Here is a 25,327-nt window from a genome sequence, read left to right as displayed (position 1 = left end):
AGTCCCCAGGTGAGACTTTTTAAGCTAATACACACCCAAGTGGTTGTAAATAACATTGTTGAATGTATTGTGGGAATAGATGTTTGAAGTATGTTTAAGACTTCTTTTGTTTGTAAGGGATGTTCCCAATGGAGAAGTGTCATGATTAGGATGGTGATAATTAGGACAGGGACAACTGGTCACCTCTCCTGACCTAGCCAAGTGGTTACCAAGAAGCAGAGGGCTATGGATAGGGAAGTGGGGGGGGGTGCCACAGTCTTGATCAAGGAACTAGTGGATTTAGGGGTGCTCAAGGAAATGAGATCTTTTTTTTAAATAAAGGAGATGTAATATTTAAATTAATTAATTAATTTATTTTTGGCTGCCTTGGGTCTTTGTTGCTGCACGTGGGCTTTCTCTAGCTGCGGCGACCAGGGCTATTCTTCGTTCTGGTGCACAGGCTTCTCATTGCGGTGGCTTCTCTTGTTGCAGAGCACGGGCTCTAGGCACGCGGGCTTCAGTAGTTGTGGCACTCGGGCTCAGTAGTTGTGACTCGCGGGCTCTAGAGCACAGGCTCAGTAGTTGTGGCGCACGGGCTTAGTTGCTTTGCAGCATGTGGGATCCTCCCGGAGCAGGGCTAAAACCCGTGTTTCCTGCATTGGCAGGTGGATTCTTATCCACTGCGCCCCCAGGGAAGCCCCACAAGGCCACTTCTCTCATCTGTCTTCCTAGTTTCAGTTAAGTGTAGTCCTTTCCACCTTGCCCCACCCTCCTCCCCCCACTTAGAGTGTAGCTGCAGGTCATAAAATTGTCTGACTGCAGTTGAGTTGGCTTCTCAGCCACAGACAGACCTATCATCGTGCTGCCTGTCATCTGGTCCCTCTGGTTCAGTGCTGTCCTGTGACGAGGGAAATCCGACACCATGCTGGTCTTGCATTTGCTGTCTGTGTGAGTAATAGCCGTCTGGATCCACTGGGGCTTGTCATCCTCTTACTGGCTGGGTCTCATGGAAATGTGGTAGGCACACCTGGCAGCTGCACAGTGATTTGTACAAAAGGATTTGTGGCCTTGTTAGCTACCAGGCTGCACTTAGGGAATGCTTGACCTCTTGACAGAGGGGAACTTTTTGGAGTGATGAGAAAGTGATATTTTGATCTGAGTGGTGATTATACTTCTATATCCATTTATATACATGAGCAGCACACTTAAGACTTGTGCCATATACTGTAAGTTGTATCTCAGTTAAAAAAAAAAAGAAAAGAACCACCAGAGAATCAATAAGAGCTCTTGAAAATAAGATTATGATTGCCAAAATGGAAAATTCAGTAAACAGGTCGGAAGATAAATTTCCCAGAACACAGGACAAAACACAGAGACACAGAGGATGACGAACCCAGCCTAGGTCTACCACCTTAGTAACAGGCATGCTAGTTGGCAAATAAACCTAGAAAAATGTTTCTGATGGTGATAAAAGAAATGGGAGTTAAAACAATGAGATGGGTTTGTAAATCTGGTTAATCAACCAAAAAGTTGCTTAAGCAATTTTCAACAGTTTGTAATTGGCGGTGGAAACTGGCACAACCCTTTTGGGGAGCAACAGAATGCCAAGTATCATCAGTCATATCAGTCCTTAGCTTTGGCCCAGGTAACCTCACCGCTGAAAGTTTGTTCTAAGGTAATAGTTTAAAAAGAAGACATGTGGAATTCATGGAGATGTTCACTAGCGTGGTTTATTATGCTGCAAAATTATAAACAACCTAGATGTCCAGTAAAAGAACAAGCAAGAAAATTATAGGCCTTACAGGAGGCAAGCACGGAAAGGGGCCGTGATTAACGCACGGTACCAACAGGAGGCAGCACCCCTTTGCCTGAGGAGCGTAACTGCATCTAATTAAGGATACCTACACCAGAACCGGGAGGGAGCTGGAAAATGTACTTCACCGTTCGGTTGGTGAAATGGAGGAGGAATGTTTCTACTACTGCTAATTAATGAGCTTACTCTAGGAAGACTCAGTAAAACCTCAAGTTGCGCGCCCCTCCTCGCGGACCCGCAGCTCTCCCAGGCCGGGTCCGGGCTGCGGCTGCGGCTGCGCACTGCGGACCCTCTGCCGGCGGCGGGGGCCACGGCGCAAACCGCACCGGAAGCGCCGGGCCGGCCCGCCGGAGCTGAGATAGGGACGCCAGTGGCCGGACTCGCCCGGCTCGGCGGGGCGCACCGCAGGCGGAGGCGGGGCCGAGGCGAGGAGGCGGGGCTGGGGTGGCGCGGAGGCGCGGCGAGGCTGTCCCCGCCCCGCACGCCGCTCTGCCCGGCGGCCTCCAGCGTGGGGAGCCGGCGCCGGCGGCCTGGCCTCTGTGGGAGCGATTGGTGGGCGGACGCCCGCCTTCGCCTGCGTCGCTGCCTCCGCGCGGGCCGCCCTACCCGGGGATGTGAGGGGCGCAGCTCGGCCGGCGGGGCCCGGAGCGGCGCGGAAGCCGGCCGCAGACGGTAACGCGCTGGGCGGGCGCGGGCAGGGCTCCGGTTGCCCCGGCCGAGGCCGGGCTTGAGCGGCAGGAGCGCGTGCGGCGCTTTGGAGTCGGAGGCGGCCCGAGCTCCCGCACGGGTCAGTTGCCGTTGCGGTCCCGGGGCCCGGCAGAGCCGGGGAGGGTCGAGGGCCGGGAGGGGGCTGGGCCGGCGAGCGGGCGAGTAGCCGAAGACCCGGCGGCAGGTGCCGGCCCCCCTCTGAGATCCAACTCTCTCTCCCCAGCTCCACCTACTTTGGCCTGGACTCAGCCTCCCAGGGCTAAAAATATTGCCCGGAGGCTCCTGAGCGGAATAAGATCGCGCTAAATAGGGCACAACGCTGCAGAGGCGACAGAGCTCCTCAGCCCGAGGGCTGGAGGAAGACAGACTCCTGAGCTGCCGCTCCCTCCGCCGCTCAGCCGGCAGCTAGCTGTCTCCCTCCGCCCAGCAGGCAAGTGCGGGCCGCGGGCGGTGGCGGAGGACACTGATTCTCTGAAGTTGCCCCACAGCCGAGCAGCTGTGCCTAGCTTCTCCCTACCCAGGTTATCTTTGACATCAATCACTGGTGGCTTCCGGGGGGTCCCCTAAATGTTCTGTAAGCAGAAGCTGAAAGTTACCCACGGCAGGAGTCAGAGCTAACAGGGAGAGGACTCTTTATGTTAGAAACATAAGCTGTGGCTTCTTTTTTTATTCATTCTGCATTTCTGAATAAGAGACCAGCTGTGCCAGTCACTGTTTCTGGTGAGTACCAGTCTGATGCAAGCGGGCAGGGAGAAAGGCTTTCTTGTTAGTCTCTTGGGGCTTTGTCTATATTCTTTAAATCAAAATAGATACCAGTATATTCCTCTGAAATTAGAGGCACATGGCCAGGGAGCTTGGACACCCACGTCCTTTAACTGGCTGTGTCTTTCTTGTAGGCAAGCTCTGTGGGCAGCTGGTTATAATCAGGAAGTTGTATGGCGAACTCAGGAGTCACAGCTGGGAAGTTTTGTTTTCCGGGCGTGTTTTTTAATAGCATCTGCCTGGGAGAGAGCATCATCTCCACCCTAGGGGCAAAGCTGCTACCAGGACCAGGCAGGACCGGCCTCACATGTGCCTCTTACTAGTGCTTTCTGTGTCTCAGCCAAGAGAATACGATCCAGGTTGGGTCAGGATCCGTAGCCAGTGTCGGGATTCGGTGCTTAGAAGCTTTCTTTTCTTTGGTGTTCTTCGGGAGCAGCCCTCAGGAACTCCTTGGGGCATTTGGTGGAAAGGCCACCAAAGGGATTTTTGCCTGCTGGAGCTACATGTGGTGTCCCTCCGGCCAGGTGTGTGTGGAGGCCAGTATGAAGCTGAAAAAGCAGGTGACAGTGTGTGGGGCTGCCATCTTCTGTGTGGCTGTCTTCTCACTCTACCTCATGCTGGATCGAGTGCAGCATGATCCCACCCGACACCAGAACGGTGGGAACTTCCCCCGGGTGAGTCATGCCTGATTGCTGATCTCTTCATACACAAATCATCTGGGATCGGGTTATTGCCCCAGCTGGAGAGTCATGTCAGCCCAGGGCAAGAACATTCCTTCCCAATAGGCAGATTTTCTAGAAACTCAAAGCTGAAAGCAGTGATGGCAAAAAGAAAGGAGGGAGGGAAAATGGCAATATGTACTGCTGCTCTGTCCGCCTGAATTATTGGCAGACATTGCTAATGGATTGCAGCATCCCTTCCCACTAAGCCCCAGTGCAGTCCTTGTCAGCACAATGCTCCTGAGAGGCAACGCCGATTGTTGAGAATAGGCATGGGAGGTGAAATCTTTGCCATCCATAAGCTAGAGAGTGAGGGTACTCCCAACCCAAGTGGACTGCAGTCTTCAGTAGTGATTCACACCTCTTCCCTTATCTGACCAGAGCAATCCAGCCCTGTAGGCTCATGGTCCTGCCTTTGGCTGGGGAGGGAAGGATCATAGTCAGGCCTCAGGTGGTGGGCCCCATGCAGAGATCCTTCTTGTGACATAAGGAGCTGGGAGTGATTGCTTTTTGGTTTTTTTGGCAGAGTCAAATTTCTGTGCTGCAGAACCGCATTGAACAGCTGGAGCAGCTGTTGGAGGAGAATCATGAGATCATCAGCCACATCAAGGACTCTGTGCTGGAGCTGACGGCCAACGTGGAGGGCCCACCTGCCCTGCTGCCATACTATATGTCCAATGGCTCCTGGGTGGTGCCACCAGAGCCCCGACCCAGCTTCTTCTCCATCTCCCCTCAAGACTGCCAATTTGCTTTGGGGGTCCGGGGCCAGAAGCCAGAGCTGCAGGTAAGAGTCAGAGCTGGCAGGGACCCACAGTGGCCATGGCTGGGGCACTGAGCTGCTCTCCTGCCTGGCAGATGCTGACTGTATCAGAGGAGTTACCATTTGACAACGTGGATGGCGGCGTGTGGAAGCAAGGCTTTGACATCTCTTATAGCCCGCACGACTGGGACACCGAAGACCTGCAGGTGTTTGTGGTCCCTCACTCTCACAATGACCCAGGTGAGGGCCCAGCAGACCCTGGGAGCCAGGGTGTGGAGTGGGCTTTCTTTTTTACTTTTTTTAATTTTTTGTTGGAGTATAGTTGATTTAAAATGTTGTATTAGTTTCTGCTATACAGCAAAGTGAATCAGTTATACGTACACACATATACATTCTCTTTTAGATTCTTTTCCCATATAGGTGTTCTCAGAGTATTGAGTAGAGTTCCGTGTGCTGTACAGCAGGTCCTTATTAGTTATCTGTTTTATGTATGGTAGTGTGTATATGTCAGTCCCAATCTCCCAATTTATCCCTCCCCCCCTCTCCCCCCTGGTAACCATAAGTTTGTTTTCTATATCTGTGACTCTATTTCAGTTTTGTAAGTAAGTTCATTTGTACCATTTTTTTAGATTCCACATGTAAGTGATATCATATGGTATTTGTCTTTCTCTGTCTGACTTACTTCACTCAGTATGACAATCTCTAGGTCCATCCAAGTTGCTGCAAATGGGATTTCTTTTTATGGCTGAGTAATATTCCTTTGTATATATGTACCACATCTTCTTTATCCACTCCTCTGCTGATGGACATTTAGGTTGCTTCCATGTCTTGGCTATTGTGAATAATGCTGCAGTGAACATTGGGGTGCATGTATCTTTTTGAATTATGGTTTTCCCCGGATATATGCCTGGGAGTGGGATTGCTGGATCATATGGTAGTTCTATATTTAGTGTGGTTTTTTTTGCGGTACGTGGGCCTCTCACTGTTGTGGCCTCTCTCGTTGTGGGGCACAGGCTCCGGACGCGTAGGCTCAGCGGCCATGGCTCACGGGCCCAGCCGCTCCGTGGTATGTGGGATCTCCCCAGACCGGGGCATGAACCCGCGTCCCCTGCATCGGCAGGCAGACTCCCAACCACTGCGCCACCAGGGAAGCCCTATATTTAGTTTTTTAAGGAACCTCCATACTGTTCTCCATAATGGTTGTACCAGTTTACATTCCCACTAACAGTGTAGGAGAATTCCCTTTTCTCCACACTCTCTCCAGCATTTATTATTTGTAGATTTTTTTGATGATGGCCATTCTTACCGGTGTGAGGTGTTACCTCATTGTAGTTTTGATTTGCGTTTCTCTACTAATTAACGATGTCCAGCATCTTTCATGTGCTTTTGGGCCATCTGTATGTCTTCTTTGGAGAAATGGCTATTTAGGTCTTCCGCCCATTTTTTCATTGGGTTCTTTTTTGATATTGAGCTCCATGAGCTGTTTGTATATTTTGGAGATTAATCCTTTGTCCGTTGCTTCATTTGCAAATATTTTCTCCCATTCTGAGGGTTGTCTTTTCGTCTTGTTTATGGTTTCCTTTGCTGTGCAAAAGCTTTTAAGTTTAATTAGGTCCCATTTGTTTATTTTTACTTTCATTACTCTAAGAGGTGGATCAAAAAAGATATTGTTGTGATTTATGTCAGAGTGTTCTGCCTATGTTTTACTCTAAGAGTTTTATAGTATCCAGCCTTACATTTAGGTCTTTAATCCATTTTGAGTTTATTTTTGTGTATGGTATTAGAGAGTGTTTTAATTTCATTCTTTTACATGTAGTTGTCCAGTTTTCCCAGCACCACTTATTGAAGAGACTGTCTTTTCTCCATTGTATATTCTTGCTTCCTTTGTCGTAGATTAGTTGACCATAGGTACATGGGTTTATCTTCGGACTTTCTATCCTGTTTTATTGATCTATATTTCTGGTTTTGTGCCAGTGCCATACTGTTTTGACTACTGTAGCTTGTAATATAGTCAGAAGTCAGGGAGCCCGATTCCTCCAGGTCTGTTTTTCTTAAGATTGCTTTGTCTGGGGTGGGCTTCCTGATGGCAAAGGTAAGGGAGGGACAGTTGAAGAAGATGGTGGCATCCTCAGGGGACCCTATGTTGGCTTCCCAGGCTGGCTCAAGACCTTTGACAAGTACTACACAGAGCAGACACAGCACATTCTCAACAACATGGTGTCCAAGCTGCAAGAGGACCCCCGGCGGCGCTTCATCTGGGCGGAAGTCTCCTTCTTCGCCAAGTGGTGGGACAACATCAATGCCCAAAAGAGAGCAGCAGTCCGAAGGCCAGTGCCAGTTGGGGAGGCAGGAGGGCTATTCTCTGGGCCCTAGGATGGGTGTGAAGTCCTCTTCTGGAGCTGCAGGTGCCAAGGTGTCAGGGAGAGGCAGGGGGAACCTTGGCAGAGATGAGGAGTGATGGTAGAGGGGCCAGGAATGAGAAGGAAAGAACTGATTTGAGGGTCACTAGTGTTAGGAGAAATCAAAGTAGTGTGAGCACAGGGAAGAGAAAGCATAGGGCCTGGCCTCTGGAAGCGCAGACAGAGATCCAGGAATAAGCAGAGCCAGGACAGCATGGAGGTTGGCTGGAGAGAGAGGAGGGCGCATGTCTGTTGTCTTGGTCCTGGGTTTGGGTGAACTGGCTCAGTGAGGCCAGTACACACAGGTCCCGGCATCTGGTTGGCAGGACTGAGCAGAGGGTCTCTGCCCCAGGCTGAGTGTGAGTCCTTAACTCCAGGCTCGTGGGAAACGGGCAGCTGGAAATTGCAACAGGAGGCTGGGTAATGCCGGATGAGGCCAACTCCCACTACTTTGCATTGATTGACCAGCTCATTGAGGGACACCAGTGGCTGGAGAAAAACCTCGGTGAGTCCGGGCTCAGCAGTGGGAGTCTGTCCCCATAGCTGGGCCCAGAGGACAGCAGGGGGCTCTAAGGCACAAGGATTGGCAGGGAGTGCTTCTTTTCTAGGCTAGTTCCACCAGCGTGGGTGTGGTGTGATGGCAAGACGGGATCTGGGACCCCTGTGCCGGGAGACCAGGCCCTGAGGCATTCAGGCCTCTGGCTTCCATGCCCCTGCCCAGGTGCAACCCCGCGCTCAGGCTGGGCAGTGGACCCCTTTGGATACAGCCCCACCATGCCTTACCTGCTGCGCCGTGCCAACCTGACCAGCATGCTGATTCAGAGGGTACATTATGCTATCAAGAAGCATTTTGCTGCCACCCACAGCCTGGAGTTCATGTGGAGGCAGACCTGGGGTAAGGCCAGGTTGGGTGGAGGGGGGTCACAGCAGTGGTTCCCACTGGGAAAGGGCAGGGATATCAGAAATAAGACCCATCTGTCCTTTAGAGCAGACCAACAAACACTGGTGCAGACCGTCAGAAGCTCTCTCCTTCAGGTTAGGTGGGGATCACATTGATCTCTGGCCTCTGTGGAGCCTGCTGTCTGTCTCCTGGAGGAGCTGTGGGCTCTAGAGCCCTCCCTGTGTCCTGACCATTGGCCTGCATGTCCTCTGCAGCCTTAAGTCTAGTTCACGCCTTTAGCTGGAGCAGATCCCCTCCCACCCCCAGCATCCCTGTGCCCAGCTCCAGGGGCTGACTGCTTGGTGTGTTTTCTATAGATTCGGACTCCAGCACAGACATCTTCTGCCACATGATGCCTTTCTACAGCTATGACGTCCCCCATACATGTGGCCCGGATCCCAAGATCTGCTGCCAGTTTGATTTCAAGCGCTTGCCCGGGGGGCGCATCAACTGCCCTTGGAAGGTGCCACCCCGGGCTATCACAGAGACAAATGTGGCCGAGAGGTACTTGCTCCCAGACCTGGACTAGGTGTGGTGGTGTCATTTTCACTCTGCAGAGGAGTCAGGAGACCTGGCTTCTGGTCTGGGCTCTGCTGCACGGGGGCTTCGGGTTCCACATTCATAAAATGGAGGTGGGCTCGGTTGGTGAGTTCAGGCCCACAGCCCTTGCAGTGACAGTTCCTTTACTGTGTTTTCCTGGAAAACTAGAGTGAGTGGCTCTAAGGAACCACCTTTTCCAGAATGGTTTTATTTTCCCAAATGAGTATGTTTTCCAGTGTCCTAACAAACTGTCGGAGTCAGTGGACTGACTGAGGCAAGTAATTCTCAGATTAGATCCAGTGCCTTACAACCTTCAGTCTGGTATGCCTACATTAAGCTCAGGCCTCCTGCCTTGGCTTGAAGTCACGCGGGATCCTCAGTGCTCTGTGCACCCAGAATCCCATTCAGAGGCACATTCTGTCCCGCCCAACAGCCTCCAGCCTCTGAGAAAACAGACCTGTTCCCTTTGAGAGAATCCTTAGGGACCCCAAAAGATGTTGCTGAAATTAGCTCCCCTGGGAAAAGGTGGATTAAGAGAGAGCTAAACAATTATTTAGCCAGAACTGGACTGGCCTTAAGAATATAACAAGTTGAACAGGTTTTCATGTTGCAATCCTCCGATTTCCATGATGTCCAAGAGGTGAAACATGTGACCAGAAGGAAAAGAAAGTGGTCTTTTGTTTCCAGAATCCAGAAATCTAAATGCTGATTCCAAGCAAGAATCTAGGGCTTTTAAGGCATGCTTTTTCTGAAAGCAGCAGCTGTGATCTACAGATGCCAGGCCAGGTTTACAGAGAGCAAGTCATGGGAGATAACCTCATTTTCTCCTTTAAATTTATTTATTTTATTTTTGGCTGTGTTGGGTCTTCCGTGCTGTGCGCGGGCTTTTCTCTGGTTGTGGTGAGCAGGGGCTACTCTTCGTTGCGGTGCACGGGCTTTTCACTGCGGTGGCTTCTCTTGTCACAGAGCACGGGCTCTAGGTGCGCAGGCTTCAGTAGTTGTGGCACGGGGGCTCAGTAGTTGTGGCTCACGGGCTCCAGAGCACAGACTCAGTAGTTGTGGCGCACGGGCTTAGTTGCTCCGCGGCATGTGGGATCTTCCCGGACCAGGGATTGAACCCGTGTCCCCTGCATTGGCAGGTGGATTCTTAACCACTGCGCCACCAGGGAAGCTCTCGTTTTCTCCTTTAAAGGGCTTACAAGGATGATAAGTTAGGGGAAGGTGGTATTTGAGAAGTCCTTTCTTGAGAGCAAAATGGAACAGAACAAGCTGCACTAGCATGGCTAAGTACATTAGTGGCTGGTTGAACTGTAACACCCATAACATGCCAATTACCAGGCTGGTCTAAAAAGAGAAAGAGGCTTTAATGCCACAGGTCTCTGTTTTTCTGTTGATTACATTAATGACTTGGATGAAAAAGGAAATAATAAATGTTTATGTAGAACAGTGCCAGGCACTGTTCTAAGTGCTTAACAAATATTAATTCACTCAGTTCATTGTAATTCTCATAATACTATGGCAGTAGGTACTGATGTTTTTCTCATTTTATAGAAACTGAGGCCCAGAGAGGTTAAGTAAGTTGTCCAAGGTCACACAGCTAGTGCATACAGTGCTAGTGTTGGTGTAGTCCAGTCCCCAAGTCCAGGCTCTTCAGTCCAGGGCTGTGCTGCATCACTAACTGGTGGCAAACAAAGCTGGAGTGTCAGAGTCAGGATCCCAAAAGATCTCAGTAGGTTGGGACGTGGGTTGAACCTAACCAGATAAGATTAGATAAATGTAAGGTTCTACCCTTAGCTTCAGCAGACAGAATAGGAAAGTTCAGGATGAGAAAATATCTTGCTGGGCCGCATGCACAGAAAACATGATCACTGATGTCAGCATGGTGGGGTGACAGTGGGGGCCGCCAGACATGCCTGTATAAGCACACACCGCTCCCACGGCAGCTCTGGCCAGACTAGGGGGTGTGGCCTGCCTCCCCTGAACTCCCATATTCAGCGCTGGGCCCCGCACTCTGGGATCCTGGCAGACGGGCTACTCAAGAGAACTGCTGGTGACTGGATTCTCAGCTGCTATGTAGGGACCAAATAGGGGGGCTGGGATTGCAGAGGCTGATGAGAAAGCGCAGGGGAATGCTTACACATCTTGGATATGTCTGAGAGACCATCATGGGGAAGGAGGACTGGTTTGTTCTTTGTGGTATCCAAGGGCAGAACTGGGGCCAGGGAATTGAAGCCATGCATCAGGAAGAACTCTCTAGTTGTTTGGAGAACACTGGGCTCCCTGGGACTGGGTTTCACCCCATGAGGTATCTACCCCCAAGCCGAGTGACTCTGTGACGAGGATGTATCAGAGGGCTCCTCTCAGGCTGGCTCTGCTGAGGATCCTATAATGTGAGACTCCATGTGGGGCCCGTCCCCCTTCCCACCTGCAGGGCAGGCCTGCTCCTGGACCAGTACAGGAAGAAGTCCCGGCTCTTCCGAAGCAACGTCCTCCTGGTGCCGCTGGGCGATGACTTCCGATATGACAAACCCCAGGAGTGGGATGCCCAGTTCTTCAACTACCAGCGGCTCTTCGACTTCCTTAACAGCAAGCCTGATCTCCACGTGCAGGTGTGAAGGGACACTCACCGGGGAGGGGGCCTCGGTGGTGCTGCAGCCCAGCCCTTCCTGTGAGGGTTCATGCTCCCCGATACTGCTCCAAAGCAGGGGTTCATTCCCAACTCTGGGCATGGTTTCCCTTTTATGTCACAGTTCTTCCCCAGGTTCCTCAGCTTCTTGAGGCCCAGAAGGTAGGACATGGTGACTACTCTCTGCACAGGCAAACATCCTTGCCCCTAGCCTCCACTGCAGTACTGGGGGGCCGCAATTCCCAGAAGACTCTGGAACTGATGGAAGCGGTTTTTGGTGGTCCCCACAGGCCCAGTTTGGCACCCTCTCCGACTATTTTGATGCTCTATACAAGAGGACAGGGGTGGAGCCAGGGGCCCAGCCTCCAGGGTTTCCTGTGCTAAGCGGGGATTTCTTCTCCTACGCGGACCGGGAGGACCATTACTGGACAGGCTATTACACTTCGCGGCCTTTCTACAAGAGCTTGGACCGTGTCCTGGAAGCGCACCTGCGGTGAGACCTGCCCCCCCTTCCAGGCTGGAGGGATAGAGTAAGCCTTTGAGGTTTAAGGAGGGGCTGGATTGGCTCAGAAGGGACTAGAAGGGCATGGAGACCAAGACAAGTGGAGAAGGGGTGAAAGGAAGAGGAGTGGGCCTTGCAGAGTGAGGGTGGGCCCTAGGGAGCTGGATGGCAGGAGGCTGACTTCTCTCTCTGGGCAGGGGGGCAGAGATTCTGTACAGCCTGGCTGTGGCTCATGCCCGGCGCTCTGGAGTGGCCAGCCAGTACCCGCTCTCAAACTTCGCCCTTCTGACGGAAGCTCGGCGCACACTGGGACTCTTCCAGCACCACGACGCTATCACTGGCACTGCCAAGGAGGCAGTTGTTGTGGACTATGGGATCAGGTGGGAGCCCTCTCCTCTTCCCCATCAGCTCCATGCCTTGACCCGCTGTCCCAAAAGGGAGGATGCACCGGGCAGTAGTGGGCAGGCCTGCCAAGGGCTCGCCCTGTTGGCAGGTGGACAGTGTCTCGGTGGTCACCTCTCCCATGGTCCCTCTCCTGCCCGCCCTCCCAGGCTTCTGCGCTCCCTTGTCAACCTGAAGCAGGTGATCATTAACGCAGCTCACTATCTGGTGCTGGGGGACAAGAAAAGCTACCGCTTTGACCCTGAGTCACCCTTCCTGCAAATGGTGAGCCCCGCTCCTGCACCTGCTCAGGGGAACCCTCTGGTGTGCAGTCCTGTGCCGAGAACTGTGGTGCGAGGGCATTGTCCTTCTTTTCCTTCCCAGTCCTGGAGTGAAAGCTCTGTGCCTGGCGCAGCTGCTGGTCCCCACCTGGGACACGTTTGGGGGGTGGGGGGAGGCGAGACTCCGAGTCAGGCCAAGCCCCATGATAGTTCTTTCTTCCCACCCACTTCATTTCAGGATGACACCCGCTTAAATCACGATGCCCTACCAGAGCGCACAGTGATCCAGCTGGATTCCTCACCCAGGTCAGCCGGGCTGGGCCAGGCGCAGAGGCAAAGCCCCTTCCTGGCTCTGGGCACCCTCCCACCCCCACCCTGCCGAACCACTGAGGGATTCTTGGCCTGGCCACTCTTCCTGCTTCCACTGCCCCCAGAGCAGTGGCCTCCTGGATGAGCCTACCTTCTGCTCACAGGTACGTGGTGCTGTTCAACCCACTGGAGCAGGAGCGGCTCAGCGTGGTGTCCCTTCTGGTCAGCTCACCCCGGGTGCGGGTCCTTACAGAGGAGGGTCAGCCCCTGGCTGTGCAGGTCAGCGCGCACTGGAGCTCTGCCACTGACATGGTCCCTGACGTCTACCAGGTGAGGCGGGGGCTTGGCAGGTGGGGCCCGGCCTCGGCCCTCTGTGCTGATCCTTGGCCTCTCCCCGGACCCTCACACTGCCCACAGACACTGGCTTCCCACCCTCCTGCTTGCAGCCCTCTTACTCCCCAGGTTGGGGACCAGAGTCTTGGGGAGGGGGGTTGCCCAGAGGACAGTCACTCCTGGGCTTTGAGTCTGTCCTTGAAAGGAAGGGGAAGTTTGGTATAGTATGATAACAGTAAAAATGGCAGTTATGCTGCCCCATCGTTTGTTCATTCAACAAATATTTATTGAAAGCTTAACGTGTGTTTACCATCTCATAGTTTTCCAAATATCATTTGAGACTCATGAAAGTCTGACGAGGGGCAAGTAACATCACCTGTGCTTTGGGCGGAGGGCACCGAGGCCCCAGTGGGTGCAGGGACTTGCTCAGCCTCTCAGGGCCAGAACCCCAGGCCTGCATCCAAGACTGACACCCATGCCGTGGCCCACGCTTCCTCACCCTTCCCGTGCCCGCAGGTGTCTGTGCCCGTCCGCCTGCCGGCTCTGGGCCTGGGCGTGCTGCAGCTGCAGCTGGGTCTGGACGGGCCCCGCACCCTGCCCTCCTCCGTGCGCGTCTACCTGCATGGGCGGCAGCTGTCCGTCAGCAGGCACGAGGCGTTCCCTCTACGCGTCATTGACTCTGGCACCAGCGACTTCGCCCTCAGCAACCGCTATATGCAGGTCTGGTTCTCAGGCCTCACCGGGCTCCTCAAGGTAAAGGGCCAGGGTCTGGGAGCCGGAGGAGGGCGCGCATGTCGGGGGGGTCGTGCAAGCTGCCTCCGGACCATGAGTGTGCTGCCACCTGACTAGTGGTGGACCCTGGAGCGGGCCGTCCGGGCCCCGAGCTGACAGCACAGGGAAGCAGGGCTGGGCTCCCTCCCGGGGGCGGGCCTGACACGTGGGCGTGGGGCCAGGGGTCAGGGCTGTGTCTCTCGGCAGAGCATCCGAAGGGTGGACGAGGAGCAGGAGCAGCGGGTGGGCATGGAGTTCCTCATCTATGGCACCCGCTCGTCCAAAGACAAGAGTGGAGCCTACCTCTTCCTGCCCGATGGCGAGGCCAAGGTAACTAGAGACACCTTGCAAACCCCAGCAGGCCCTGGAGGCCTCAGGAGCAGAGGGCAGGAAGAAGGGCACGGGCCTTCGTCCAGGGCGACCCTGCCTGCCAGGGTGCCTCGCCTGCACTGCCCCTGCGGGGGGTGGGAGACTGAGGAACATTGCCTGGGAGCCTGGGCCCGGCTCGGCCAGGGGTCTCAGCCCAGAGCCTGCTGGGAACAAGTCCTCCTGCCTGACCGCGGGCCAGCATCTCCCTGCTTTGCTCTCTGTGCCGTGGGTTCAGCAGCCACCTGCTCTTTCCCCAGCCCTACGTCCCCAAGGACCCTCCTGTGCTGCGCATCACGGAAGGCCCTTTCTTCTCAGAGGTGGTGGCCTACTATGAGCACGTTCACCAGGTAGTCCGGCTTTATAACCTGCCAGGTGAGCCCTGCAGACAAGGAAGGTAGGGAAGGAGGTGCGGGCTCCGTGGGCTGTGATGTGCTCTTTCTTCTGCCTGTTGTCTAGTCATGCATCTGTTCCCAACAGACGTATCATTTGAGATGGGTCTGATTCTTAACTCTCTTGGAGTAGAGCTTGGCCAGAAATGCTGGGAATTGCCTGGGGCTTGGGCACAGCCTCTCCCAGCCCAGTCTCTCAGGCTGTGGCTCACGCCGCTCAGCCTCTCCCTTTGTCCTGTGCCCAGGGGTGGAGGGGCTGTCTCTGGACGTGTCATCCCTGGTGGACATCCGGGACTGCGTCAACAAGGAGCTGGCCCTGCGCCTCCACACAGACATTGACAGCCAGGGCACCTTCTTCACGGACCTCAATGGCTTTCAGGTGATGCCTCAGGCCTGGGGCCCCAGAGACCCCATGGAACAGAACTTGGACTGTGTTTACTGCCCGCATCACAGGCCCTGGCAGGTGATCTGCTCAGACAGAGCAGGAGGAATCGGAGGCAAGACTGATCGGGGCCCAAATGGTGCCCGGATTCTCTTGATCTGCTGGCCTTGCCCCCGCAGGTGCAGCCTCGGCGGTATCGGAAGAAGCTGCCCCTGCAGGCCAACTTCTACCCCATGCCGGTCATGGCCTGCCTCCAGGACGCACAGAGCCGCCTCACGCTGCACACTGCCCAGGCCCTGGGTGTCTCCAGCCTCCATGATGGTGAGGGGAGCAGGCGCTGTTCGGGGGGAGAGGGCAAGATCGAGAAGCCCATCCCCGCCACCGAGGCCCGTCCTCTCTGTGGGCCTCTCCATCTTTCCTGTCCATCAGTCACACACCAGCGGGAGATGAAAGGAAGGCAGACACATGCCGTCACCCTCTCCCCTGGTGGAGGCAGCTGTGGAGGTGACTGGGGGTGGGTGCCCTGTTGGATCCCCTCAAGAAGCATCAGGGTATTGAAGGGTGATTCTTAGCTGAGGTGTGCAGCCAACTTCTCGTGACAGGGATGGCAGTAGGGACAGTTGGAAAAGTGTAGTCAGTGTTATAATGAAATATTTAGCAAAGGAGAAAGATACGTTCTGCCTTCCTACCAATGGTCATTAAAAGAGGGAATGACAAAAAAAAAGAGAGAATGACATTCTTAAGAATCAAAACGAGGCTTCCCTGGTGGTGCAGTGGTTAAGAATCCGCCTGCCAATGCAGGGGACACGGGTTCGAGCCCCGGTCTGGGAAGATCCCACATGCCGCGGAGCAGCTAAGCCCGTGTGCCACAACTGCTGAGCCTGTGCTCTAGAGCCTGTGAGCCACGGCTACTGAGCCTGTGCTCTAGATCCCGTGAGCCACAAATACTGAAGCCTGTGTGCCACAACTACTGAAGCCCACGTGCCTGGAGCCCGTGCTCCCAACAAGAGAAGCCACCGCAATGAGAAGCCCACGCACCGCAACAAAGAGTAGCCCCCACTCGATGCAACTAGAGAAAACCCATGCGCAGTAACGAACACCCAACGCAGCCAAACATAAATAAATTAAATAAATAAATTTAAAAAAAAAAGAATCAAAATGAGGACATGAGGAGACTGACCTGGAGCTGGTCACACTGGGCCAGCCCAGGTGGCTCCCATAGCCTCAGGGTAAAGTGAACAGTTTGCACTTTGGCCTCTGAGGCCTTCAGGTCGTCTGTCCTTGGGGCAGAGCCTTTGTGCAGGCCTGAGCCAAGAGTGCCCAGTCTAGGCTCTGCGGGGCCGGTGGCGAGCACAGTGGGGACCTGACTCCCTGCTGGAAGGCATGAGGCTCTGGTGCCCCTTTGCCCAATATCACTCTGGTTGTAAAACTCTTAACTCAGCCCAGCATCCTCCCTTGGTCTCTGCCCTTCTGCAAAACAGTGCGCTAACAGGCGATTGTTTTACATGCAAGGGGTCCACTTTAGGATTTGGGGTGCCTTTCTGTGGTTGCTCAGGGTAAAGACTGAGGAACTACGTAAGTCAGAATCGGCTGGGGTGGTGGGAGTGCAGATAGAGCCGTATGTATGGGCTTCTCTCAAGAGATTCTTGAAAAAAACCGATGCTGGGAAAAATCCTCATTCCAACATATGTCAGCTTTGAGTGAGTCCCTTCCCCAGGCATATTTTTATTTTATTTTATTTTTTAATTTGGCTGCGTTGGGTCTTCGTTGCTGCACACGGGCTTTCTCTAGCCGGGGCGAGTCGGGGCTACTCTTCGTCGCGGTGCACGGGCTTCTTATTGGGTGGCTTCTCTTGTTGCAGAGCATGGGCTCTAGGCATGCCAGTTTCAGTAGTTGTGGCACACGGGCTCAGTAGCCCCGCAGCCTGTGGGATCTTCCTGGACCAGGGCTCAAACCCGTGTCCCCTGCATTGGCAGGCAGATTCTTAACCACTGTGCCATGAGGAATGTCCCCTCAGACATATTTTTAAAAGAAAGGAAAGGTTGGGGACTTCCCTGGAGGTCCAGTCGTTAAGACTCCGTGCTTCCAATGCAGGGGGCGTGGGTTCAATTCCTGGTGGGGGAACTAAGATCCCACATGCTGTGTGCGGTGCAGCCAAAAACAAAAAAAGCAAAGGATCCTCTGCCATCTCTTGTCTGCAGGGCAACCCCAAATAACACCTAATCTGAGCCTCTGCCTGATACGCCATCTGGCTGTCCTCTTGCTCCCTCCTTTTGACAGACGCGGCAGGCAGACCTGGAGTCTGCCCCCACGTAGAACCAGGGCCGGAAGCGTGTGTTCCAGTCACAACAAAATCCGCCCCACCTGAGAAAACCTGCCCCGGGTCAGGGCCTCTGCAGCAGCTGCTGATGGCTGTTGTGTTTGCTGTTCACTTTGTTGTATGTGGCCAGCCTAGAGACGGTTCTCTGCCTGGGCACCCGGGCCAGCCCCGGCTCCTGAGCCGCGGAGCACAGGCAGTGAACTGCCAGGGTCACAGTCCTTCACTCAGCCCCTTCCAGCTCTAGGTTCCATGATGGCTTTGTGCCCTGAGTGACTCAGCTTCCAGCCAGTTCCCTGGGCTCTTCCCTTGGGGCTTTGGTGGGCTGCTGCTTCCAGAGGTCGGTGTCTGCTTGGGGGTGAGACAGGCAGGCTGGGGGCTCACAGCTAACTTCCCTAGGCCAGCTGGAGGTGATCTTGGACCGGCGACTAATGCAGGACGACAACCGAGGCCTGGGCCAAGGGCTCAAGGACAACAAGAGAACCTGCAACCATTTCCGTCTCCTGTTGGAACGGCGAACCCTGGGCAGGGAGGTAAGTTCTGGGCCTCCCCCTAGGGAGCCAGGTCAGGCTAGGCCCCGTGGGTGGCCCTGGGGTTCCAGCCTAGGGCTTGGGGAGCGTACTAGAGGTGGGCAAGGGTAGCAAGAGTAGGGCCTGATTCCTGGGTTGGCGGGGAAGCAAGTCTGATGCTTTGCTGCTCCATCTCATGCAGCCTGGCACCTCCCTCTCCACGGCACCCTGTCGCCTGTGCCCTCCTTGTGCTCATCTCCCACCTTCCCACCCCCGCCCCTGTGTCCTCTAACCTGCTCTGCTCCTGCCCTGCTCATCTCATGGCTTTCTTTGCCCCCACCAGCCTGGCTTTTTCTCCAAACTGGCAGCCATGTTTAGGGGCTTGATCTTTCACAGCAGCAGGAGCGGGCACCGAGAGGTAAGGGCCAGCGATGGGGTGTTGAACTAGTGTTAGTTACTTGTAGCTGGAGTTGGAGCTGGCGGATGGCAGAGCCCACTGCTCCATCTCCCTGTCTGGGGCTCAGTCACTCACTCATCAAATAGCTGCTGGGCACCCGCTATGCTGTAAGGACTGAGAGGGCCGCAAATGCATAAGATACTGCCTCAGAGCTCTAGGAATTGACTCGTGAGTATGGGTGGGGGCCAAGTTATGTGTGTGAAAATGCAAGGTCGAAAAGAGGTATGTCCACTGGTCCTGAGGAGTGAGAGAACATAGTGGGCCAAGGGGATCAAGGACAGCTTCCTGGAGGAGATGTCATCCACGCACGTCTTTGATGAATGGGGGTCTGCCCTACACACTTGAACCGAGGCACAGGGTGGGAGGCAGGAAGGAACGTGAATGGGAAGAGCCATGAGTTCACTCAGCTAGACCAGAGCCGCCTGTGCAGTGTGATAGCCACTAGCCACCTGTGGCCACTTAAACGTATTAAGACAAAACACAATAACCAATTTGATTCTTCATTCAAACTGGCCACATTTCAAGTGGCTCAGTGGCCACAAGTGGTTAGTAGCTGCTGTGCTAGTGCAGATATAGCATATTTCCCTGATTGCAGAAAGTTCTAGTGGCCAGTGCTGGGCTGCCAAGGGGGTAGGTTGGGGCAGACTGTAGTGGGCCTTCAGTGCCTGGCGAAGAGTCTGGACTTCCTCCTGGAGGCCAGTGAGGGATCTGAGCTGGGAGAACACTGTTGGGACTTTGCCCTAAGCATGTCACTCCCACAGCAGGGACTCAGGGGGATCTTCAGGGAGACCGGAGGCAGGGGTGACAGCTTAAAGGCTGTTCAAGCAGGACATTTTGGTGGCTTGAAATGAGCCACGGGAGGGAGAAGCCGGCGATGGGCGTGAGGACGCTGCCGAGGTGGGAACGGAGATCGTGGCTGAGGGAAGTGCGAGATTCTGGACAGTAGGAAGGCGGGTGGTGCTAAGAGCAGAAATCCAGAATATGGAAGAGTAGCCGCTGTGGAGGAAAGTCCAGCTTAGGCCTGTGAGTGTGACGTCTAGGTCAGCCATCTAAGGAGTAGTCCTCAGTCAGCACAGCTGTGGGGACTGCTGGGCCCGAGCATCAGGGCTGGTGCTGTGGAGACGGGGTCGAGCTTGAAGCTGCAGGGTTGCCCCAGAGACTTTCTCCATCAGAGGCCCATCCTCCATGGTGAAGCATCCGTCTGTCTGTCTTCCCTTCTTCTCACTGCACTGAGAATCTCTATGTGACAGGAGATGTTGCTGATGGGAGTGTGTGACTCACGATGGTGTTGTGGGAGCAGAAAGCCTCCATAGTTAGAGGAGCGCTGGCCTGGTGAGGTAGCCCTTCCTAAGCTGTGTGAGGTGGGAAGTGACCGCATTTGAAGAGTCCTGGAGTCAGGCACCCCTTGTATCCAGACACATCAGGGAAGCTCTCTCCAAAGAAACCGACCTGGACGTGCTGTTACCCTCCTGCTCCCCCCGCTCCCCTTCCTCACCCACGTCTCGGGCCAATCTTCCAGGTCCAAGATGGCCCCTCTACCAGCTACCCGTCCCTCCTCAGTCACCTGACTTCCATGTACCTGAACACCCCTGTGCTCGCCCTGCCCGTGGCCAAGAGGCAGCCCCCAGGCCCTGCTCTGTGCTCATTTCGTCCTCTGGCCTCCTCTCTGCCCTGTGACTTCCACTTGCTCAACCTGCGGACGCTCCAGGCAGAGGTGAGTGTCCCGCTCAGTGCTGACCCTCGGGGCGGACCCTGCCCTCCTTGCCCAGACTCCTCCCCATCCCAGCCCTGCCTGCCGGGCAGAGGCGCTGCTACACCTGTGAGCCCTGCAGAGACCCCCCCCCCTCCCCGCTGCCCTGTGGTCTGTCACCAGGATGATAGCTTGCCCTCAGCCGAAACTGCGCTCCTCTTACATCGCAAGGGTTTTGACTGTGGCCTCGAGGCCAAGAACTTGGGCTTCAACTGCACCACAAGCCAAGGCAAGGTGAGCAGGGCCCAGGTGCGGGAAGGGAGAGGAGGGCAGGGAAACAGAGCACTGGGGATGGCAAGCTAAGAGCTTGGTGAGGCGGCAGTGAGGCTGGGCAGCAAGGGGGGAGGTGGCATGGTTATTCTGGGGCTTTACGGAGAGCAAGGGAGAAGCTGTTGACATGTGTTTTCAAAGCCTCTGAGGCCTGGCAGCGGCCAGTTCCAGACAAGGTGTCCAGGTGGAGAACTTCTGTTTCATGTGTATGGTCCTCTATCAAACAAATGGAAACACCAGGAGTTAAAAACTAAAAGCCATCATACGCTGTCCATTGTTTAAGCCAGCAAAGGCTGGCACTGATAAATGCCTCCGTGTGCTGGGCACCAGTGATTCAGAAGTGAATCAAGACATGATCCCTGCTGGGAGTTCCCTGGCGGTCCAGTGGTTAGGACTCAGTGATTTCACTGCCTTGGGCCAGGTTCAATCCCTGGTCGGGGAACTAGGATCCCGTAAACCGCATGGCACGGCCAAAAAAAAAAAAAAGACATGGTCCCTCTCCTCAAAGAGCTCACAGCTCAGTGCAGCAGTTCCTACCCTAAGGTCTGTGGACAGGCTTCAAGGTTGCACAGGCTCACCTGTGTATGTAGGCACCTTGCTGCGGAGAGGCCCATAGCTTCTGTGAGATTCATACAAGTTATATAGAGGAAGAGCAGCAGCATCTGGTGTGTCAGCCCCCAGCACTGCCCTGCGCCTTCTCTCCTCCCCACAGGTGGCCCTGGGGAGCCTCTTCCGTGGCTTGGATGTGGTTTTCCTGCAGCCAACCTCCTTGACATTGCTGTACCCCCTGGCCTCGCCCTCCAACAGCACTGACATCTATTTGGAGCCCATGGAGATCGCCACCTTTCGCCTCCGCCTGGGCTAAGGCTTCTTGTGGCCTGAAGAGAAAGTTCATCCACAGAGACGGCCTTTTCACATAAGATCGGGTTGGACATGCCACCCTGGGTCTCCTGTCCTGATCTACCTCTCAGAACTGTGACAGACTGGGCTCTGCCCTCATTTTCTCTTTATCGTTGCTTCTGTGTTAAGGGGCAACCCACAGCCCAGCGTTGGGTGGTTAGGGCAGGCGCCAGTGAGTTGTAGGAGAGAAGGCCCTTGGTCAGAGTGGGCGGTGCCAGCCTCTGCTTTGGGTTGTGCGTGTCCACCTAGTTGGGTGCAGGCTCAAGCACCCATCCTTTCCCCTGAATGGGATGGAGGAGAAGCAGGGGAGCCTGAGTGGGTAATAGCCCAGCATCAGGGTCACAGTAGTCAAGAGCTGGCTCTCGGGGAGTCCTGTGGTTGTGTAAGGGCTACATGTCCTGGTGTGACAGGTAGGAACAGAGCGCTGCCAGGAGGAGGGGGCTGGGGACCGCGAGTTAGCAGTGGGGTAGAGGAGTAGCAGGAATCGCTGCTTTCTGTGACGGCTCCACTCTTAGTGCTCCCTGACCCTCACGCCCTGGCCAGGCGCTGCAGTGTGGCAGGAAGGACTCGTGAAGACTGTCATGACCGGAGCTCATGGGACACTTCAGGTACCAAAACCTCATCTCAGACTGGGCACTTGGTCTGTGTGTTGATTTGTGGAACGGTGGCAGAGGCCACCCTACTTGACTCCTCTTTGGTTCCTGCACTCTGTACACCACTGTCCCGAAGAACTGCTTCCCATCATGGGGGCGTTTGATCGGGCATATTTCCTCTCCCTGGAAAGAAAGTGAAGCCTCCAGCTTGCGGTGGGCAACTCGAGAAAGCTTTCGTCATCATTCCCACAGTCAGCCCTGAAGCTTCGCCTTGGGCATCCTTCCACAGAAGTATCACTTCCTGGTGCGGGGACTAGGGAGATGCACACTAAGTTAGGAGGCACCGTGGCTGCTCATTAGCCTTCCCTGCAGCTGCGACTATTAGAAAAAAATTTATGATCGTCTCTAGAGATGCTGAAACGATATTCGGTAAAATTGAAAATCTATCCCTTATTAAGCTCTTAGTAAGTTAAGATTACAAAGAAACATCCTACCCTAGATAAAGGTGTCTCTATCTGAAACCAACAGTCAGTGGCCTTCTAAAGAGTCATATACCACCGGCATTCCCAGTAAAGTCAGAAATTAGTCAAGGACATACTATTATTCAGCTGTGTTCTGGCACTACTAAACCCCTGCAGTGTGGCAGATAAGAGAGATGAGGGAGGGTTACAGAACGCCCGGCCTGTACAATCCAACAGGATCAGCTGAAGACCTTAACCGAGCAAACAAGGCACATCACGTTTCTATAAAGATTCTGGTTCTCTCCAGATCAGCTCATAAATTCAATGTATTCCAGTGAGATTGGATACTTTTTGGAATTTAATGGGTTCCGACGTTCATTTGGAAGAGTAAATGTGTGAGAATACCAAGAAAATTCTGAATGACGGTGAGTCTGGGACGGTGGTGCTCAGGTGGGTAAAAGACACTTGTCCTACGAGATTTCCCAGGGGACACTCGACCGACCATGAGTTCAGTCAGAGTGACCTGGAGTGGGATCAGACTGCTGGACCCAAAGGGAGAGCCTAGCATCAGACCCAGGTGTGAGGGGATTTGGTACAGGACCCAAGGAGTATTTTAAGTGGGAAAAAGATGGACTATTTAATAAAGAGTACTTTAAGATAACTGCCTATCTATTAAAGTAAGAGTTCTCTACCTCACAGTTTCCACAAAAATTAGCTCTAGAGAGAAAAAACAAAAAAATTACAGAATTACTGAGGAAAATATAGGATATTTTTATACCTTCGGTGTGGGAAGGTCTTTTCTAAACAACATGAAACCTAAAAGATATAATAAGGGAGAAGATAAACAGATTTTACCACCAAAAATATATTGAAAGTTTGCATATGATGGAAACCACCAAGGTTAAAACACAAATGACAGATTTGGGAGAAAATATTTGCAGCGCTTCAAAAATTGGTGAGTACAGTTACTTTAGGAGAATAGCTTGCTTTGGGCTCCTTGGAACAAGTCACTGGGGCCTGCTAAGCAGCAACCTAAAGATTCAGCAGTGACCAGCTGAGTTCTTCCAGGTCATCCAAGGGCGTTGCTGCCAGCAGCAGGCCAGGGCACATGGAATCCTGTCTACATCATAGTGAAAGAATGAAGTTTATCAGTGTGAAGTGCTTAGCACAGTGCCTGGTACATATAAGAGCTCAGTAAATATGAAGTATCATATTAGTAAAGGATTCTAAGCGGTTACACTATAGCAGGCGTTATATGCAAGTATAATGTAATTTGTAATCAAATGATAAGGCAGAATCTGTGAACCCCCGAGGAAATTAGCAGAATAAAGGCTGTTCTCTCTGGAGGTCTTAGATGTGCAGTGAAGTTATTCATCTGCCAGGAACTGAAATGTTTACTCCTACACACTGGCCTTTTAGAACTCCATAAGGCAGCATTGCTCAAGGTGTGGTCCAGAATCACCAGAATTCCTTGTTGAAAGTCCAGCTTCCTGGCCTGCCCTGACTGGGGCTCCTCCTTCAGCCCGCAGGCTGAAATGGGCATCTGTGCGGCAGAGCCACGGATCCCAGAGACCGACCTGAAACAAGAGCAAAAACCAAAACCCTTCCTTAGTGCACGAGAGGAGAGACGGATTCCTTAGCAGAACCTATTGGACCAGTCTCTGGGAGGAGGGGCCAAAGAATCTGCATTCTTAACAAGCTCCCAGGTGAGTCTTCTGCACATGTAATTTGGAAAGGGGCCTACTATTTTAAGGCTAGCGGCAACCCTTTCCCACGGTGCTCTGGCCCTGAGGCCTCACAGTTCTGAGGGTTACATCAAAACCGGAACCGGATCCCTTATATGTACTTGAGAAAGTGTTTGCAGTTCAGGAAAGTGGATTACTTGTGCTTGATTGAAATCTTTTGAATATACTTTTCAGCTTCCATTTCTTAAAGGACACTCAGTTTTACAGTTATTTAGATCCCATTTGTTGCAAGTATTATTGTCTTATGAACTCTGATAACTGTACCATCTCCATTCTGACAGACTTCCCTTTATGGTATCAAGTAGGAAAAATGCACCTTTCCAGTCCAAAAATGTTTAAAAATTAAATTATGTGTATATGTAATTCAGTTTATAAAATGTGATGTGCAGAAAACTACAGCCTTTGTAGAGACCATAGGCTAAAGTGTTGGTCTGTTTCTTAGATCAATGCCTGGAGTTAAGAATATAAGTAAATTAACCTATAAACCATACTCTGGAATTGGAAAGAACTTAAAAATCATTGTGTCAATATAATTTGATAATCTGACACACACAATTTCTAATAAGCTATTTATGAGTGTTTCTTAAAAAAAAAAAAAATCAACCAGGGACCTTAGGAGTGAGGGAGAACTCAGGCGGAAAGAGTGAGCCCAGGGGGCAGACACCCTTTGCCCCAACAGGGCCTGCTTTCAATGCAAGATCCTCTGTTAAGTAATACGGAATTTCTCTTCAATTACAAACATGTATGATGTTAGTTCTAGAAGGGCACATAGAGGCCATTTAGTCCAACCCTCTCATTTTACTAATGAGGAACTGAGACCCACAGAGGTTACATGAACTCACCTATGTCAGTGGCAAAGCCAATTAAATGTTCTTTCCAGTATGCAATATCGATACCAGGTTATTGAACAAATCAATTTTCAGTGACATAAAACACATTAAAAAAAAAAAAAGGAACCAGGACATAACAGAAGCAACTTCAGCCACTGGAAATGGATAGGATTCTGTTCCTCTCTGCAATTCTCCATCCATAGAATCATACTGTTTCCATGAAGAAGGGAGGGCTGTATGGCCAGCTGGAACCATGAAGAGAAAGGCAGACTCAAACTGTAAGAGCTGAGTCCCCCCAAGCAGGGTGGGCCAGGCCCACACAGTGCCCTGATTTGGCTTGCCTAGGGGATGGGTATGAGCTGTGTGGAGAGAGTGGCATCTTTACCTGAAATTGACCTTACCACACTCCCTTGTCACTGTGGTTAGCTAATGACACTCAGGCCCTCACAGAGAAAGGAAATCATAGTCTGGGTGGTAGGAATGAGGCTAACCATCCAAAAGAGATCTCTGAACTAAATTTTTGTTTCTCCCT

General features: G+C 53.0%; 1 protein-coding gene across 13 annotated transcripts; it reads left to right on the top strand.

Moving 5' to 3' along the window:
* Window positions 1-1,991: 1,991 nt before the first annotated feature.
* On the top strand, window positions 1,992-23,566 carry MAN2A2 (mannosidase alpha class 2A member 2). Of its 13 annotated transcripts, none has more exons than XM_033852161.2 (25): window positions 1,994-2,579; window positions 2,724-2,930; window positions 3,787-3,936; window positions 4,508-4,765; window positions 4,837-4,981; window positions 6,897-7,068; window positions 7,518-7,645; window positions 7,862-8,035; window positions 8,398-8,584; window positions 11,052-11,229; window positions 11,537-11,739; window positions 11,946-12,128; window positions 12,300-12,414; window positions 12,649-12,716; window positions 12,884-13,049; window positions 13,569-13,805; window positions 14,031-14,153; window positions 14,450-14,564; window positions 14,827-14,960; window positions 15,143-15,284; window positions 17,685-17,813; window positions 18,158-18,207; window positions 19,766-19,960; window positions 20,120-20,230; window positions 20,979-23,566. In XM_033852161.2, exons 3-25 carry the CDS (start codon window positions 3,805-3,807, stop codon window positions 21,129-21,131), a joined length of 3,498 nt encoding a protein of 1,165 aa, XP_033708052.2. In that variant the 5' UTR covers window positions 1,994-2,579; window positions 2,724-2,930; window positions 3,787-3,804; the 3' UTR covers window positions 21,132-23,566. The 13 variants fall into 13 exon arrangements, 12 of the variants coding, with proteins under 12 accessions (XP_033708061.2, XP_073655956.1, XP_033708052.2 ...); XM_033852165.2 differs by having other exon boundaries at window positions 1,995-2,579; window positions 17,680-17,813; window positions 18,133-18,207; window positions 20,168-20,230; XM_033852163.2 differs by having other exon boundaries at window positions 1,997-2,464; window positions 17,680-17,813; window positions 18,133-18,207.
* The last annotated feature ends 1,761 nt before the right edge of the window (window positions 23,567-25,327 follow it).

This window comes from Tursiops truncatus, chromosome 2 (genome assembly GCF_011762595.2).
Source record: "Tursiops truncatus isolate mTurTru1 chromosome 2, mTurTru1.mat.Y, whole genome shotgun sequence".
NCBI lineage: Eukaryota > Metazoa > Chordata > Mammalia > Artiodactyla > Delphinidae > Tursiops > Tursiops truncatus.
This window is presented reverse-complemented; position numbering and strand designations above follow the sequence as displayed.

Excerpts from the sequence above, each read along its gene's own strand:
- MAN2A2 (XM_033852163.2), top strand. The coding sequence starts at position 3,805 with ATGAAGCTGAAAAAGCAGGTGACAGTGTGTGGGGCTGCCATCTTCTGT. Across the intron at positions 8,036-8,397 it reads CATGTGGAGGCAGACCTGGG|ATTCGGACTCCAGCACAGAC; the intron begins GTAAGGCCAGGT and ends TGTTTTCTATAG. Across the intron at positions 12,415-12,648 it reads AGTCACCCTTCCTGCAAATG|GATGACACCCGCTTAAATCA; the intron begins GTGAGCCCCGCT and ends ACTTCATTTCAG.